This window comes from Egretta garzetta, unplaced genomic scaffold (assembly GCF_000687185.1).
Source record: "Egretta garzetta isolate BGI_Z169 unplaced genomic scaffold, ASM68718v1 scaffold797, whole genome shotgun sequence".
Taxonomy (NCBI): domain Eukaryota; kingdom Metazoa; phylum Chordata; class Aves; order Pelecaniformes; family Ardeidae; genus Egretta; species Egretta garzetta.
This window is the reverse complement of record NW_009260172.1, coordinates 495,378-510,855: the sequence shown is the minus strand read 5'-3', so window position 1 is coordinate 510,855 and position 15,478 is coordinate 495,378. Positions and strand designations below refer to the sequence as shown.

The 15,478-nt window shown below is 43.7% G+C and overlaps 1 protein-coding gene across 1 annotated transcript in view; it reads left to right on the top strand.

Annotated features, from left to right (window-relative positions):
- The window catches only part of TEAD4 (TEA domain transcription factor 4), a 48,317-nt gene that overhangs the window by 11,122 nt on the left and 21,717 nt on the right, over positions 1–15,478 (top strand). The window contains 2 exon segments of the mRNA XM_035897131.1: positions 12,684–12,748; positions 13,674–13,745. Of these exon segments, the coding sequence (XP_035753024.1) occupies positions 12,684–12,748; positions 13,674–13,745 (137 nt within the window).

Genomic DNA, 15,478 nt, shown 5'->3' with positions numbered 1-15,478 from the left:
CTCAGAATGTCTTAATTCTGTTGATTAGTCAGACACTGGGTAGAGAAGGGTGATAGCATTTCTCAAGCAAGGGGCTGCATATACCTAGAAGGAGCTGATATGTGTCAATATGGAGATTGCATGGAGACCTGGCGTAGCAAAAAAGGAGCTTTCTTATTTCTGCAGTGCAAGTAAGCAAAACCTATCACATGAACTCTCTTTTAAAGTATCTGTCAAAGGCATGCCTTATTGCTGGAAGGCATGTATGAAATATAACTTAACAAAACTTTAATAAAGTATCCCTGTACATCTGTTAAGCAAAACCAGTACAAGGCAATGTAACCTCTCCAGGTTATATTAAGTGGTGCCCCACAGTGAAGGAAAGCTGCTTGATCAGAAAAAATGCAATATTACAGCTAAAAGAAGAGGCAGTACTCTCACTCACGTAGGATCCAGATAACGAGCACAAGAGAACTAGGGCGCTCTATTGGTTTAAGCAGTTGCTCATTAGCTAATCCATAACAAGCCCTGTATTGTCTGTGTATGGTGAGGATCTGGGCAGCAACACTGGGAAGGCTGTGTGCATTTTGTGCCCAGACAGATGGTCTTGTAAGGCTGTTGGTCACCAGCAGAGCTGACTTAAACCTCTGGGGCCTGGATACACCTGCTGCTGAAGGGTGCGTGGCCAGCAGCTGCTCCTCATTGCTGTCACCTTGAACTTGTGACCCAACTTCTGGGTACTCCTTCAGAGTCTCTGAGGCTCGCTGCACGCACGTGTACAGGCACAGCCTTGCTCTGTCTCTAGCTGCTTGAACAGGAAACGACACCATTTTCATGCAAGATGTCTTTAGAATCGCTCTTCTTTCCTCTCGAGTGTCATTTGTACAATAACAGCAAATCCCTTTTCAAGAGCTGAGGTTGGAGTCTGTGGACTGGAGTGCCAGGAGTATAACCAGTGCTTGATGAGATAACCCAGTAGGAATGACCCCAGTTGTTGACTGGAAATGCTGTAGAGATAGGCCTATTTCTCAGCATGATAGCATTACAGGAAAACACACGTGCATGTGTGGTATTTAGCATGATTTACCATCAACCTTGATTGGGGATTATGAGCTTTTTGCATATGAACACCGCATCATCATCTTTAGTTGTAGAGTCACAGAAAATGGTGCTGGGAGGGTCCTTCAAAGGTCATCTCATCTGTTCCTGTGCCTGGAGGCTAAAGCCAGCTCTACTTAAGCTGCTCATGTCTAGCCTGATCCTTTATGGCTACGATTGGAGGAAGGTGATTTGACAATTCTAGATACAGCAGCTTTCATCTAGGAGGCAGCTGAAGCACCTAGATATTTACAAATTTCCTTCTGGATCCATAGGCATTTTTAGGTATCCCTGCAGCTTAAATAAATTTGTCATCCTGCCCTCCTGTCACTGCCTGAATCAGGGTTGCCCAGCTATCTATCAGACTTACGATGTAAACGCAATCAGGGAACAGGTGTTAAAAGAATGAGGAACAGAATTGCTCCAGTGTTAGGAGTGGGGACAATATATCAAAAGCCACTGTAAGGAAATTTTGAGCTTGGCAGAAATCAGCTATTATCCAGACCAGTTCCTGGGTAGCTACCCAGTTGTGAAGCCTGCATTTCTGCTAGGCTTTTCTGTCCACATTCTCTTGTCACCCGTTACAGAGTATGACATCTTTAACAATTATTTTTGTTAGTGCTGGGATGGTGTACAACTGTTCTGTGTTGAGACCAAGAGTGTATTTCCTTCAGAAACAGTGAGATGACCGAACAGTTCAGTGCAGAAGAAAAGAGGGAGTTGCCACTTCCGTTTCCTTGCTCCCCTGCTCTGCTCCCACTCTCTTGGCTAGCGTTAGTTTTCAGCAGGCTTCTTGCTGATCCGTTTTAGCTTGGTGAATTTATAGTAAACTACTCTGGCAAAATGAGCTGGATAGATTTCTGCCACATTAGAAATTTGAACTGACCTGTGGAACGATCTGGTGAGAGGGAGTTAGGGGAAAAAGGCAAACGCTTTTTCAGCAGTAGCCAGCTATTCGTTTAAGCTGAAGCTATAACTTGATGGTTTAAAGTAATCATGGATAATGACTGCACTCTACATTATGATGGCAAAACCTGAAGATGGGTGAAGTGGCAGCTATTCCACTTAAAAGATCAGTATTAATTTATTCATGTAATGCAAGAACAGTCTCTGGGTTCTTTTGCTCTCCTTGATGCTGCTGCATAATTTTCAGTCAGTTGGCCGGGACTGGGTCCTGGTGTAGTCTTACACGTCGGGTGAAGCAGTCACGGCTCCTCACAGGATGAAGCCAGACCAGGCCAGATGCCTCGAGAACTGCACGGTTCTGCATTGGTCATGCAGCAAATGGCTGCATGGATCTCACAGCCCCCTTCTAGCTCTGATTTCTATGATAGCTGAAGCTTTGAGTACTTGGTCAGCCTGTCATCCGGGCATGTGCACAAGATCAGCACTTGGGGCAGAAATCTGCAAGGAACAGTGTACTATTGGTGCCAGCAGAAGCAGCTGACTGCAAAATGAGGAGGAGAGGTGCTCAAGTTTTTGCTGTGCTTTGAGGCAACATCACTGAAGCGCTATTGAGAGTTGCTTTCAGGTACCTTGCAGCTATTGGAAGTTATTAAAACAAGCAGACAAGATGTTTATTGACCTAAGGAAGAATTTAGCAGAAGTCTGGGTCTGTAATGTAGAACTTGGACTCATGGGACCTGAAGGATGTTGTTATAGTTAAGCATTATTTTCAGTCATGTTTTTCTGAACATGGGCCTTAGTGAGTAAAGAATGTTTGTGCCTGTATAACGTTGTCATCCTCAGGTGCCCAAAGAGACTGAAAGCTGTTAGTTTGATGTGCCTTTCCCTGTAGGATTGTTATGGGCTGTTTCAGGTGTTACTTGATATACTCTCCGCATATGAGGGACTCGCATTACTATATGCGATTTGATGGGTGGACTGTTCGGTGGATAAGGAACTGGCTGGATGGTCGCATCCAGAGGGTCAATGGCTCGATGTCCGGATGGAGACCGGTGACGAGTGGTGTCCCTCAGGGGTCCGTACTGGGACCGGTGCTGTTTAACATTTTCATCAATTGACTTAGACAGCAAGATTGAGTGCACCCTCAGCAAGTTTGCGGATGACACCAAGCTGAGTGGTGCGGTTGACATACCAGAAGGACGGGATATCATCCAGAGAGACCTGGACAAGCTGGAGAGGTGGGCCTGTGTGAACTGCATGAGGTTCAACAAGGCCAAGTGCAAGGTCCTGCACCTGGGTCGGGGTAACCCCCAGTATCAATACAGGCTGGGGGAAGAAAGGATCAAGAGCAGCCCTGCCAAGAAGGACTTGGGGATACTGGTGGATGGAATATTGGACATGAGCCAATAATGTGCACTGGCAGCCCAGCAGGCCAACCGTACTCTGGGCTGCATCAGGAGAAGCATGGCCAGCAGGTCGAGGGAGGTGATCTCCCATGAGGACAGGCTGAGAGAGTTGGGCTTGTTCAGCCTGGAAAAAAGAAGGCTGCGGGGAGACCTGATTACAGCCTTTCAATACCTAAAGGGGGCCTATAGGAAAGATGGGGAAAATCTTTTTAGTAGGGCCAGCTGTGAGAGGACAAGGGCTAATGGTTTTAAACTGAAGCAGGGTAGGTTTAGACTAGATATAAGGAAGAAATTCTTTACGATGAGGGTGGTGAAACACTGGAACAGGTTGCCCAGAGAGGTAATGGAGGCCCCATCCCTGGAAGCATTCAAGGCCAGGTTGGACAGGGCTCTGAGCAGCCTGATCTAGTTAGCGGTGTCCCTGCTCACTGCAGGGGAGTTGGACTAGATGACCTCTAGGGGTCCCTTCCAACCCAAAACATTCTATGATTCTATGCATCTGCTTTGGTGTGACTGTGGGATTTCCCAGCCAAACTGAATCTGTAAGAGTCTCATCAAATTTCTGTAAGAGTCTCATCAGTCTTACTCTGGGAAGCACCAGACCAAGTCCTGCCTCTGTTCCTGTTGCAGCCCTTAATGTGTATATTGACGAGTATTTATTGGATTGATTTTCTTAAATTTCTGTGGCCTGAGGTGATAATGTGGGAAAACAGAGCTGATGAGGACACTCAATTTATGCACCGAAAACCTGTTAAAGGCTGAGGAGTGGTGAAGAGCTGTCTAGCCTGGAGCTTCCAATTAGGCTGATGTTGAGGGGCTGCTGCATGTATATACATTGTTGTACCTTAGTAAAAGCTCATCTTTACAAGGAATGACTCCACATGCCTTTGGGGCAGTAATTAGGAGGCATTTTAATTCTGTCTAGCCTTCAGATAAATGATGCAAGCACAGGAAGAGCCTTGCCCATTTTCTTCCTGGTCTGCATGTGTGTGGGGGTTAGGTGGAGTACAGTTTCTCTGGTGGCAAAACTGGTTTAAGAAGTTCTGCCCTGATTCTTTCTCTATTCTCTCTGCTGTGCCAATGGCATGATTAATGTGGGCACAAAATGAACTAGTTCACCAATCCAATTAAAAATAGGCTGATTGGGAAAAACAAAACAAAGCCAACAACAAAATCCAAATGGGGAGTGGGGCTTTTTTTTTTTTTTGGTAATTAGAGTGGTGCATGTCAGTCCTTCTCCCTCACCCCCCTCCTGTTCTTCCAGCAATTTAATTGGTACAGCTGGACATGGGAGTTGATGGAATATTGCAGGAGGAGGAATGACCAGCTGAGGACAACAGGTTGTTTTGTTGATGAAAAATTTATTGCTGTAACTGCACCCGTGGTGACTGACTTCTGATTTATCTCCACTCCTTGTCTGGAACCAATAAGAAGCTTCCCCGAACCTGCAGGGTCTGTAATTATTATCCCTTAGTCATGTACCTTGTGTGAAACATCTTAAACTGGCCATCAAGAAACAGCAGTTTCTAAATGGGGATAGCACTTGCATTTCTAAGTGTGAATTTAGGTTATACAGTGGAAAAGGAGATGAGTAAACACTAACCTTCCCACCAAAAGGCCTTTTAAGCAGGACTGGGGTTTCAGTGTTTAGACCAGTTAGTAAATGAGATGACTGAGTTTTATGACCTCAGGCAGACCAATCACCCAGCTGCCATTTCCCCACCTGAGGTGCTTGACTGGCACATTCTGCCCAGCAAATAAAGCTTCAACTTCTTCATTTCAGAAGAGCTCAGCACTTGTACAGTCAGATGATGAAAACAGGTATGTCAGGGAAGAGCTGATGATGTGGTGGTGCTAATCACTTCAATCTTGTGTCTTCAGGAATCTGAGTGGTTTGATTCTTTTCAGAAGTACTGGCTCAGCTCTCTTTGAGTCTTTGCTTCAAAATTATTGTAGGCACTGCATGAGCTCAGGGAATCTTCTTGTGGAAGGTTAATACTGAGCAATTTCAAGCATGGAATAAATTATCAAAGTGAGGTAACTTTCTTCTCACAGCTGAATATATAATTCTCTGGTATGTTAACTGTGCTATGGGAACTTGAACCTGACTATTAATCAATGAAGTTCTGCGTGGGTGGGGGAAGAGATTTCTTTATAGGGTAGGCCAGTGCAGTAAAATGCAGCATGGTTTCCTGTGGTCTCTTTCATGGGAAGTGATCCCAGTATGATGGTCATAGTGGTATGTTAAATTCTTTTACTGTCTCTTGAATACAGTTCTCTGGATTCAGTGTAGAAGTTAAGAATAAAAATAAAAAAAAAAAGCCTCGAAAGGAGCTTGATCAGAGTGAACTTTGTAATTTATTAATATATCATTTAAAGAGTTGTCTTCTGCTCCTAACAAAAAATAAATGTGCTGTTCTTGAGATTGTCTGCTGCTGTTGAGGCTGTTTCCCACAGGGATTTGCCACAGTTGCAGTCCAGATAAATGGGGAAAACAAGACACCATGCTGCATTATTTGCTCAGTGCGTTTAGTTTATAGGTACCAACAAAGACTGAAGACCAGTGAAGAGCAAGCAACAGAGTTTAGAGATTAATGGTAGGGGAGCGAGGACGGAGATTCCTAAGTAATCAAGAAAGACGTGACATTAATGATTGTCAAAAGTCAAGGAAGATAGGAAAGAATGAAGGGAGCCCAGGCCAGAGAAGGAAAGGTCATGTACTGCATTTTCACTTGTCTTGAAAAAGCTGGGTTGAGAAACTGGGAAGCTAGCACAATCTTCTCACCAAGGCTTTGGTAAGAAAAGACATTTTGTGATGAAGGGAAAGTCTAATAAAGATAGCATTAAAATGAATGTTAAGGATTATATCAGTAACAGTTGAGCGTCTGTGTATCTGATGAGAAGATGGGATTAGCTGCCAGAAAGACAAAAATGTGGGTTTTGACGTATGCAGCCCTGTTTCTGGAAAAGGTGATGCCCAGGAAGGCATTTAGTGTAGCTGGGAAGAAGGAAGCAGTGGAATGAGATGGAAAGTAAGGCTGTGCAGGGAGGTACGCATCAGGACAGATCCCAGTGGCAGTTAGTCCCATATGGTACATGCACGTGTGAACATAACACACGCTGCTTTTGCCTTAAGTGTCATTCTGGTAAGACTTACTCGGCAGTTAGTTTTGCCTTGAATGCATAGAGAAACATTGCATTTGGTGGGCAGCTGAGGTACCTTTTAAGTTCCTTCTTGTGTCTAGATTTATTTCTCATGCTGTCTGATGCAGACAGTTAATTATGTTTATGTTGATTGTAATCAACTGTTAACTAAATGCTTAGCAAGCTCAGGAGACAGCCATGTCCCAGGAGCTATCATTAAATGACACAAAGAGATTGAAATGGTAGTTGAGATGGCTTCCTTGACCTTGCTTTGATTAACCTTCCACTGGATATAGCTGGATAGTGGCTTCTGTAGTTCTCTTATCTTTGCTGCACTTCACTGATAGGTGCGTATGTTCGCTTTGGATACAGAAAATATATTGCTACCAAGCAGATACTTTCATGCAGTTTCCCACTGGAAGGATTTTGCAGAAATCATTGAGTTCTTTGCTCTCACTCATCACAAATTAGAGGCCTTTGGTTCTTTTACTTTCCTTGGCAACAGGTGTGCAAAGAATTATAAAGCTTAGAGATGCTTCGTCTGCCTCTTGTACAAGCAGTAATGTACCATTACTAGCAGAAAGCCAGCACGAAGCTTTGAGGTAGGGAAATGCTTTCTATGGCTGTGGGAATTTCCTTGGTTTTTCCCTCTTCCTTAGAGGCAGACACTTCTCTAACCTTGAAAGGAAGACAGGTGTAGAACGGAAAATCAAAAAGCCTTTTTCACTTCTGTTAGCCACGCCTTCCTGGATAACTACTGAATGTAAAATTTTGCAATTTAGTGTAAGAAGGAGTAGGAGCTAAACTGATTCCCTTGGAAATGTATCTGTTAGGAGTGAGAGGTAAAGAGCATAGAGTATCTCTTTACTCCTTTTTTCATGCCATGCTTCCAAGGGGAAGGCTACAGGGAGGATAAAGAGGTTTTTGGGTGCTGCGCTGCAGTTGGTATGTTGGCTAGAGGTTCATGAAACCCAATGCGCAGTTTCAACAGAGGAGGCACAACTGTTGGCAGGTTCTGGTGACCATGGCAGGCCTCAGCAGGAGTTATTCTAAGAACACAACATATGATCAGATTACTGAGGGACACTTCACATGGCTCTAAAAAATGAACCATCTGACGGTTTATGACAGCTCTGCCTGTACCAGCCAAGTGAGAAGCACTAGTCTCTGCTGACCCTGCAGCCAGGGTTGGGAAACAAAGGAAGTGCTTTCCAGAGGCTGTGAGCCTGCAGGCTTCCAGCAGCATAATACCTGCTTACATCTAACTTCTGATAAGAAAAACAAAAGACACTTAGGACTTGCTTGTCTTGCAGTTTTGATTCATGGTAACTTAATACGTTCTTGTTGCAGAGTTTACTGGGCTTGGCAATTTGCATAGGTCTATATTTAGTAATCCCTGTGATGCTAATGTCTTTGTAGAGTGATCTGGTTTTATTTGCTACCAGTATCTGTATTAGCTTAATATACCCTGCCACCTTTCTGTTTTTCCCTGGCTCTTTGGGGACACGCTTCTGGAAGAGGAAAGAGGTGGTGGCAAGTGTGAAGTGAATTCTAAAACTGGAAATTTTGAGGATCCACATTTGAATGATCTCTCTACAAAATGTCTCTCTAGAGAATTTCTATACTAGCTTCTAATATGTGCATTTTGTACAGTGGTTTCCCTCCCCCTAGTCTTCTCCAAGCTTTGCAATTTTTGCTGATGCTGTCAAAGACAAATGGTTAAACACACACTTAGGGAAACACCTCCCACTTTCCTAGGGTCCACTACAGTTTATTGCCTCTCCTCCCTGCTTCCTAGTCTCAGCTTTCCTTGTTTTATTTGCTATAACACTAAGTCCCTCCTAATTCCTTTGAGGTGCTGGGTGGTGCAGGAGGTTGGGGTCACTGTAAAGGTTTCTTTCTTCCAGTCCTTGCTTTTTATTTTTTTCCTCTGGTGCTCCTTTCTTCTTGCTGCTCCTCTGCTCCTATATGGGTTCTCCATGGGCTGCAGTTGCCTCTCAAAGTGTACTCCTCCTGCCATGGAGCACCTCTTCCCAAGGCTGCTTTTCCAGCCATGTCCTCAACAATGTCCCCTACTACATGTCTCCTTTTCTCCACGTGTCTTTTTACGTATCTTGCATTTCACCTTCTGTGCATCCTCCCATGTGTCCTTGAGGTTCCTTTTGTGTGTCTCTTGTGTCTCCTGCCCCTAGTGGCTATTGTCCTTTGCAAAGCATGTTTGAGCAAAGGTAGCTTGTGCTCCTGACCGATTGAGGTTTTGATGGATTGTTGTTTTTAACCATTTTGGAGATTGCTGGAATCAACTGTGACTGGCACAGGGCTGTTCATGGCATCCTCTCACACAGATTACCCCTGCAGCCCTCTACTGCTGAAGCAGAATAATGTTCTGTCAGGACTGCTCAGTCTGTATAATTTCTTGACTTTCATGGAAACACAACAAAGCTAAATTTGCTCCATAACATTTATTGTATCTGGTTGAGAAGCCATTGAAATTAGTTTTGCAAGGATGACCCATATTGAGCCAGTGTCTGGAGAGTTTCCATGTGTTCAAGTTGTAAGTATAGCCCAATATGTACGCTTTAAAATTCTCCACATCCAGTTCTTATCAAAGCTAGTTGTTCCTCTCTCTTCCATTAACTCATTCCCCTTGCCTCTCAAAGGGTCCCCTTGGTGTATATAAATTTTCTTTCTTGTTTCTTTATAGATAATGGGGTTTGAGCACCTTGTTTTGTTCTGCACATTTCCCACTTCAGACATGTGTCAAACTGTCTTTCTGAAATTTTGTATATGCTGGCATTTGTGTGAGAAGAATCACTTCTGCTGTTTCTTACCTTTCAACTTGGATCCATGCCCAACAGATGGGGGCTTTGAAAAGCCATAAATATTATTCTTGGCACTAGAAAAAGGTGGTGTGGGTATGTGTTGCTAGTAATCTGTCTTGACTTTGTAAAAATGGTTCCATTGGTTGGAAAAGCAGCCAGGTGGAAGGTAGCATAACAGCATCTGCTCCCATCAGACTCTCCTGGGCTTGTCACCATGCTAATGCTGAACTGTGGGAACTGAAGAGGTCAGTGGTTACATGCTGGGCATTGTGTTTCTGGCACAGAAATGGTTCATAATTTGTGTATAAAGGAGCTGGAGCTGTTTTCTCAGCTACAGACCTGATTCTTCTCCCAGGGGAATAAGAGCTTCTGTAATGACACCGATAGGAAAAGATCAAGATCTGTAAATATAAAATGCTTTCCCACCCCTGTTGTGCTTTGGTTATGTTTCATGAATGTGGCCTAAATGCAGTCATGGACACTTACATTCTTCTATTTCAGAAACAGATGGAATTAGGAGCTTTGCCAGCCCTTCCCTAGAGGGTTGGGTGGTCAAAGGTCCTTCCTTGCATTCATTTTTTTTCGGGGTTGAGTTAAACAAAGGTTTAAAATAAAAACCAGTGACAACTTTTTCATGGAATATTAAACTACTGGAATAAGCATTGCATCTATTTTCATTGCTTCCTTTTTTGATATCTGTGATGTCCTAATGTACAAGCTTGTAAACCTTCCATCGAAAATACTGGGGAGTTTATAATTTTGTTATAAATAAGCTTCACAAGAGCTGTGGCTTTGCTTCCCAGTTAATTCCTACTTCATTTCTCAAAAACTTGCAGCCCTATAAGATGTCTCACAGCCTTGCATTTCCTACTCCCAACTTGTTATTGAGGTACTGTATTACTACTAGTGGGGTTATCACAAATGTATTATTTTGCACAAATCAGCCTCGAGATCAGATGTGTAGTTGCTGCTTTTCTGTTTCTGCTCTTTATTCCTCCATCCCCAGGAAGAGAATAAAATCTGCTTAGATTACATACATGGGAGCCAGTGTATGGAACCTGCGTAGTCCGCCTCATGTCTTGGCGTCCAGTCTCAAATGGTTCTGTGGTGCTAGCTGTGAATTGTGTCTAAGCTTGCTTCTCCTGACAGTAGCTCAGCCTTCTCTGCTTCTTCTCCTGATTTTTAAATCCTGGACCTGAGTCATCTGCAGTTTCCTGCTCTCATTCTAAGCAATTTGAAATTCTGTACCAGTGACTCTATAGCTTCATATGACCATCTTTTCTTTGCATCTCTGCATTGGCCTCTTGTCTCACATTGAACATAAAGCTCGCTGTGTCATCTCTTAAAATCATGGTGTATAACCTAACTGTCTTCAGCCTAGTGTATGCTTGTTCTATAATCAGAGAAGGATTTCTTTACCTCTCCCAGTCAGTGCCCAACCTTCCTGTTTATGGGAGCTCTCCAAACCTTCCACAAAGCTAAGCTTCCTTCACTGTATCTCATCTGAAGAATGCTCCTTTTTTGGGATGCCTGCAAGAACTGAAAGGACTTTTAATTCACTGTATCATGTCTCACTGATAAATTCTGTGTAACACTTCCCATATACTTCCCCATTGTTGTTTATTTTCTTCTACTTAGAGTAACAGAATGACAGACTCATTAGCTTGGAAGGGATTTCTTCAGACTGTCTAATCTGGCCCTACTGCTCAAGAAGGATCAGCTACAGCAGGTTGCCCAGGATTGTGTTCACTTGGGTTTTGAGTATCTCCAAGGATAGAGACTCTCTAACCTCTCTGGGAAGCCCGTGCCAGTGTCTGACCACCCTTACAGTAAAAAAATTTTGTGGTGTTTTGTTTTTGGTTTTTTTTTTCTTTTTCTCTTGTTTTGAAATGCCATTTCATGTGTTTTAGCTTGTGCCTGTTATTTCTTGTCCTCTCACTGGGCACTGTTTAGAGGAGGCTAGCTCCCTCTTCTTCACTGCATCCCGTCAGGTGTTTATATGCATTGATAAAATTCCCCTTGAGTCTTCTCCAGGCTGAACAGTCCCAACTCTCTCAGCCTCTCCCCATAAGAAAGATTCTCCAGTCCCTTAATCGTCTTTGTGGACCTTTTGCTGGACTCACTCCGGCGTGTCCACATCTTTCTTGTGCCAAGGAGCCCAGAACTGGATGCAGTACTCCAGATGTTTCCTCAGCAGTGCTGAGTAGAGATGAAGGATTACCTCCCTTGACCTGTCGGCAACAATCCCCCTAATGCAGCCTGGGATGCTGTTGGCCGCCTTCGCCATGAGGGTGCATTGCTAGCTCATTGTCAGCTCATTGTCAACTAGGACCCCAAGTCCTTTTCTGCAAAGCTGCTTTCCAGATGGTCAGCCCATTGTCAGCTAGGACCCCCAAGTCCTTTTCTGCAAAGCTGCTTTCCAGATGGTCAGCCCCCCACATATAATGGAGCTTGGGGTTGTTTTTCCCCAGGTGAACGACTTTGTATTTTCTTGTGTTGATCTTCCTATCAGCCAGCCCATTTCTTCAGTTAAGGTCCTTCTGTATGGCAGCATAGCCATCGTAACTGGACTTTTTGCCACTGATTAAAGCCCTCTGGGCCTGTCCATTCAGCCAGGTTTCAATCCACCTTGTTGTCTGCTTATCTAACCCATACTTTGTCAGGTTGCCTATGAGGATGTTATGGGAGACAGCATCAAAAGCCTCACTCAAGTCACAATGTATACAATATATACACAATATATAAAGCTCTTGTGTACTCATCCACCACGGTGGTCACCTCACTGTAGAAACTCTCAGATTGTTAAGTATGATTTCCCATTTGTAAATCCATATGGGCTACTTCCAGTTACCTTCTTGTCCTTCATATATCTGGAAATGGTCTCCAGGATTATGTGCTCCATTATCTTCCAGGGACTGAGGCGATGCTGACTGGCCTGTTGTTTTCTGGATCTTCCTTCTTGCCTTTCTGAATGTTTTAGGGCAAGTGGCTTTCCGTTTTCTTCTGTTTGTACCAGCAATCCTGATTCAAGTTTACAGCTTCTACACATTGTGGTAATGTTATTATTAGCAAAGCATATGATTCTCATTTTATTGGTAATTTAAAGCTATATAGATACAAACTGGGAAATAGAATTTGTAGCCCAAAATTCTACTCCTAAACCTCGGACTTCTACCATGTGAACTAATGAGTACCTTTCTAAGAGAGAAAATAGTGTGACAGAGTATCACTCTACTGCTGATCTCTGTAGATATATAATTCCATTGTGCATCTTTTCCCTGGGGTCATAGCTTTCTAAACTTATATTTGCATTATTTCTCTGTTCCAGGCCGAAATGAGCTGATTGCCCGCTATATTAAACTGAGAACAGGGAAAACACGCACAAGGAAACAGGTAAGTGTAAAGTTTTCCCTTTAACCATTAGCTTCTTTGGGCTAATGGACATGGTGGGGGCTTGTGAGAACAAATCCCTTGCTGTTCGCTTGCTATTAGTTTCTGGCTTTGCTGGAGAGAGGTGGTTGTGCTGAGCTGGTTAATACGAATGGTGTGAAAAGTCAGCTCAGGCATTTTACAGTAGGACTGTAATGCTCGTGTCTCCCAATCACATCATGACACACAAATTTTTCTACTATTAAACAATGTGTGATTTTATTTGTTTGGTCTACTAATGAACCTTTCGGTGAACATCAGCGGTCCTCTATATGAAGATTCTTTGTTCAGCCCAGACAGATGGACAGCAATTGTGATTTTGAAAATACATGGGATGAAAAAGGAATCTTTATAACTTGGGAATGACAGTCCATGCTATGCTGGACAAAGCACTGAGAAACATAGACCTGCTTTTGGTAGGGGATTGGGGGAGGACATCCGGAAGTTCCTTCCAACATAAATCATTCTGTGACGTGTTTTAGCCCACATTAGACATGGGGAAGTTCTGAGAGTCATTATATAGTGACCAGGGATATGGAACATGGGTTTCCCTTCTCCCGAGAGGGGGGCTAAGATGGGAAGCAAAGAGATCAGATTTCTCAATCCCTAGATTTAAGGATGGGTTCTGTAGTTTTGGAGGAGGTCTCTGACTTGATAAAGCCATTTGAGTTGGAAAATGCCTTAAATAGCCTATCTTTGCTGGTCCCCCACCTCATTTCATGACACTTAAGTTACGTTCAGAAAAGCACCTCATTGCTACCTCAACCCCCCGGCTCCCTGTAACCCTAAATAACTCCCTATTGCACAGGGTGCCTAAATTATGTTTACTTCTGCAAGTAGCTACTAAGTACTCCTCTGGAATGAAGATGGATTTTGTCTTTCAATGCAGGTATCTAGTCACATCCAGGTCCTGGCAAGGCGGAAAGCTAGAGAAATCCAAGCCAAGCTCAAGGTATGATGGGTATCCCTTAACATATCACGCAAGCCCTATGAGTCAGCCATTCCCTCATCCATTCCCTCTTTGAATAGCCTTAAAAAAGGGTGAGATTAGCAACTGAACAGTAGTAAGCTGGGGAGGAAAAGGAAGTGTTGTGCAAACACTTGTATTGTTGTAGCTCTGTGATGTCTGGAGCAATTCTATTTAAAGAATAAAGAAACAATAACTTTAGTTTTTATGTGTCTGATTTCTACCTCCAGTTTATGCTGCTGTCATCCAAGTCTGAAAGACCCTTAGACTTGGGAGTATCCAAAGAGTGTTTACCTGAGAAGGAGGGGGTTATGGTTACAAATGCTGACAAGTAATCAGTCCCTGGTGTTGTGGTGGCCTTGGGAAAGGGTAGCCTTACAGTTATTGTAATACTAGTTCCATCCACTAGTGGTAGTGATTTGGAGTTGTCTGTGACTGAGCTGGCAGAACCATTGAGAGGAAGCAATAAAGCCAGCTAGCATCTTCTTGGGTAAAATGGTGCCAGCTGAATAGACTTTGCCCCTTGATTAATTCAGACCTAATTTGAAGAGGCCTGAGATAATGAGAAAGAAAATGGTTGACTATTTCCTTGAGCAAATCTGTGTTTTCCTTTCTATAGGAACAGCTCTGAGATCACTCTAATGAACTGATACCTCTTGACATTTATTTCCACTCAGATTTGAAGCAGGGAGATGGTTTATGTGCTCAGACTGAATTGCCAGAAATGTCAAGAAGGTCAAGTTTATGCACAGGAGGGTGTCCCGTGTTACAATGTGAGCCATCCAGAAAGGGCTTGCCAAGCAGGATGTGAGGTCTGGTCCTTGTTATGAATCACTGAGCCAGTCAGAGAAGGAAGGTGCATGCTGACCTTCCGGTATGGCAATAAGTGATCTGGAGGGAAGTGTGTTTGCTTTCCTGATCTTCCATGCTTCAGGTGATGATGAGGATCTTGACAGCCCAGTCCAGCCCTGACTGTTGAGTGGATGGCTGTTAGTGCTTCTTTTTGGCTGTCTGGGCAACTCCTTGCTGGGCACCAGAAGTGGACTGTCTGAAAGCGAACTGTTGGCACTCAGTCTTGACCACTACTGAAGTGCATGCATTTCTATTGCAAGCAGTGATTACCTCTAAGTCATGACTGCACCCCCCACATCCCATCCCTGGGTCCATTTTAGAAAACGGTGTTGTGTCTGTCATTAGGCTGTTGTGTTTCCAGCTGCTCTGATAAAGAGAAGGAGTCACAAATTACAACTATCTAATTCAGTGCTTCTATGTAGGGCTGCCTAGGCTTGAAACCTGTGGTGCTGTTAAGTGGTCAATTCAGGTGGAGGCCTGCTTGAGAGGCAGGTTAGAGCGAGTAGGAAACAACAACTGCCCAGGGTGTTAAAAGATTTACTGCTGCTTATATCTGTAACTTTGATTCCGTTCCTTGCATGTCACAGCTCTGGGATTTGGTGTGATTGAAAAGCCAGTCAGCCGAGCCTGTTTCCACTTAGCACACAGGAGCTGGTTGGTTTTGTTCTCCAGGAACGAAGGTGTCTTGGGGAGCTCCATGGTACCATTGGTTGTTCTCCTTTTACACCACTCCAGGCCATGCTGTGAGCTTTGCCCAGCTGCCTGCAGTGAACCATTCCCCAGTACCAGACTGTTCCTTTCTGCCTGCAGAGGCAAGTCTGTAGTACTGATTCAACTCATTTACTTCTTTTCTTTCACTAGTCATTTTCATAGAG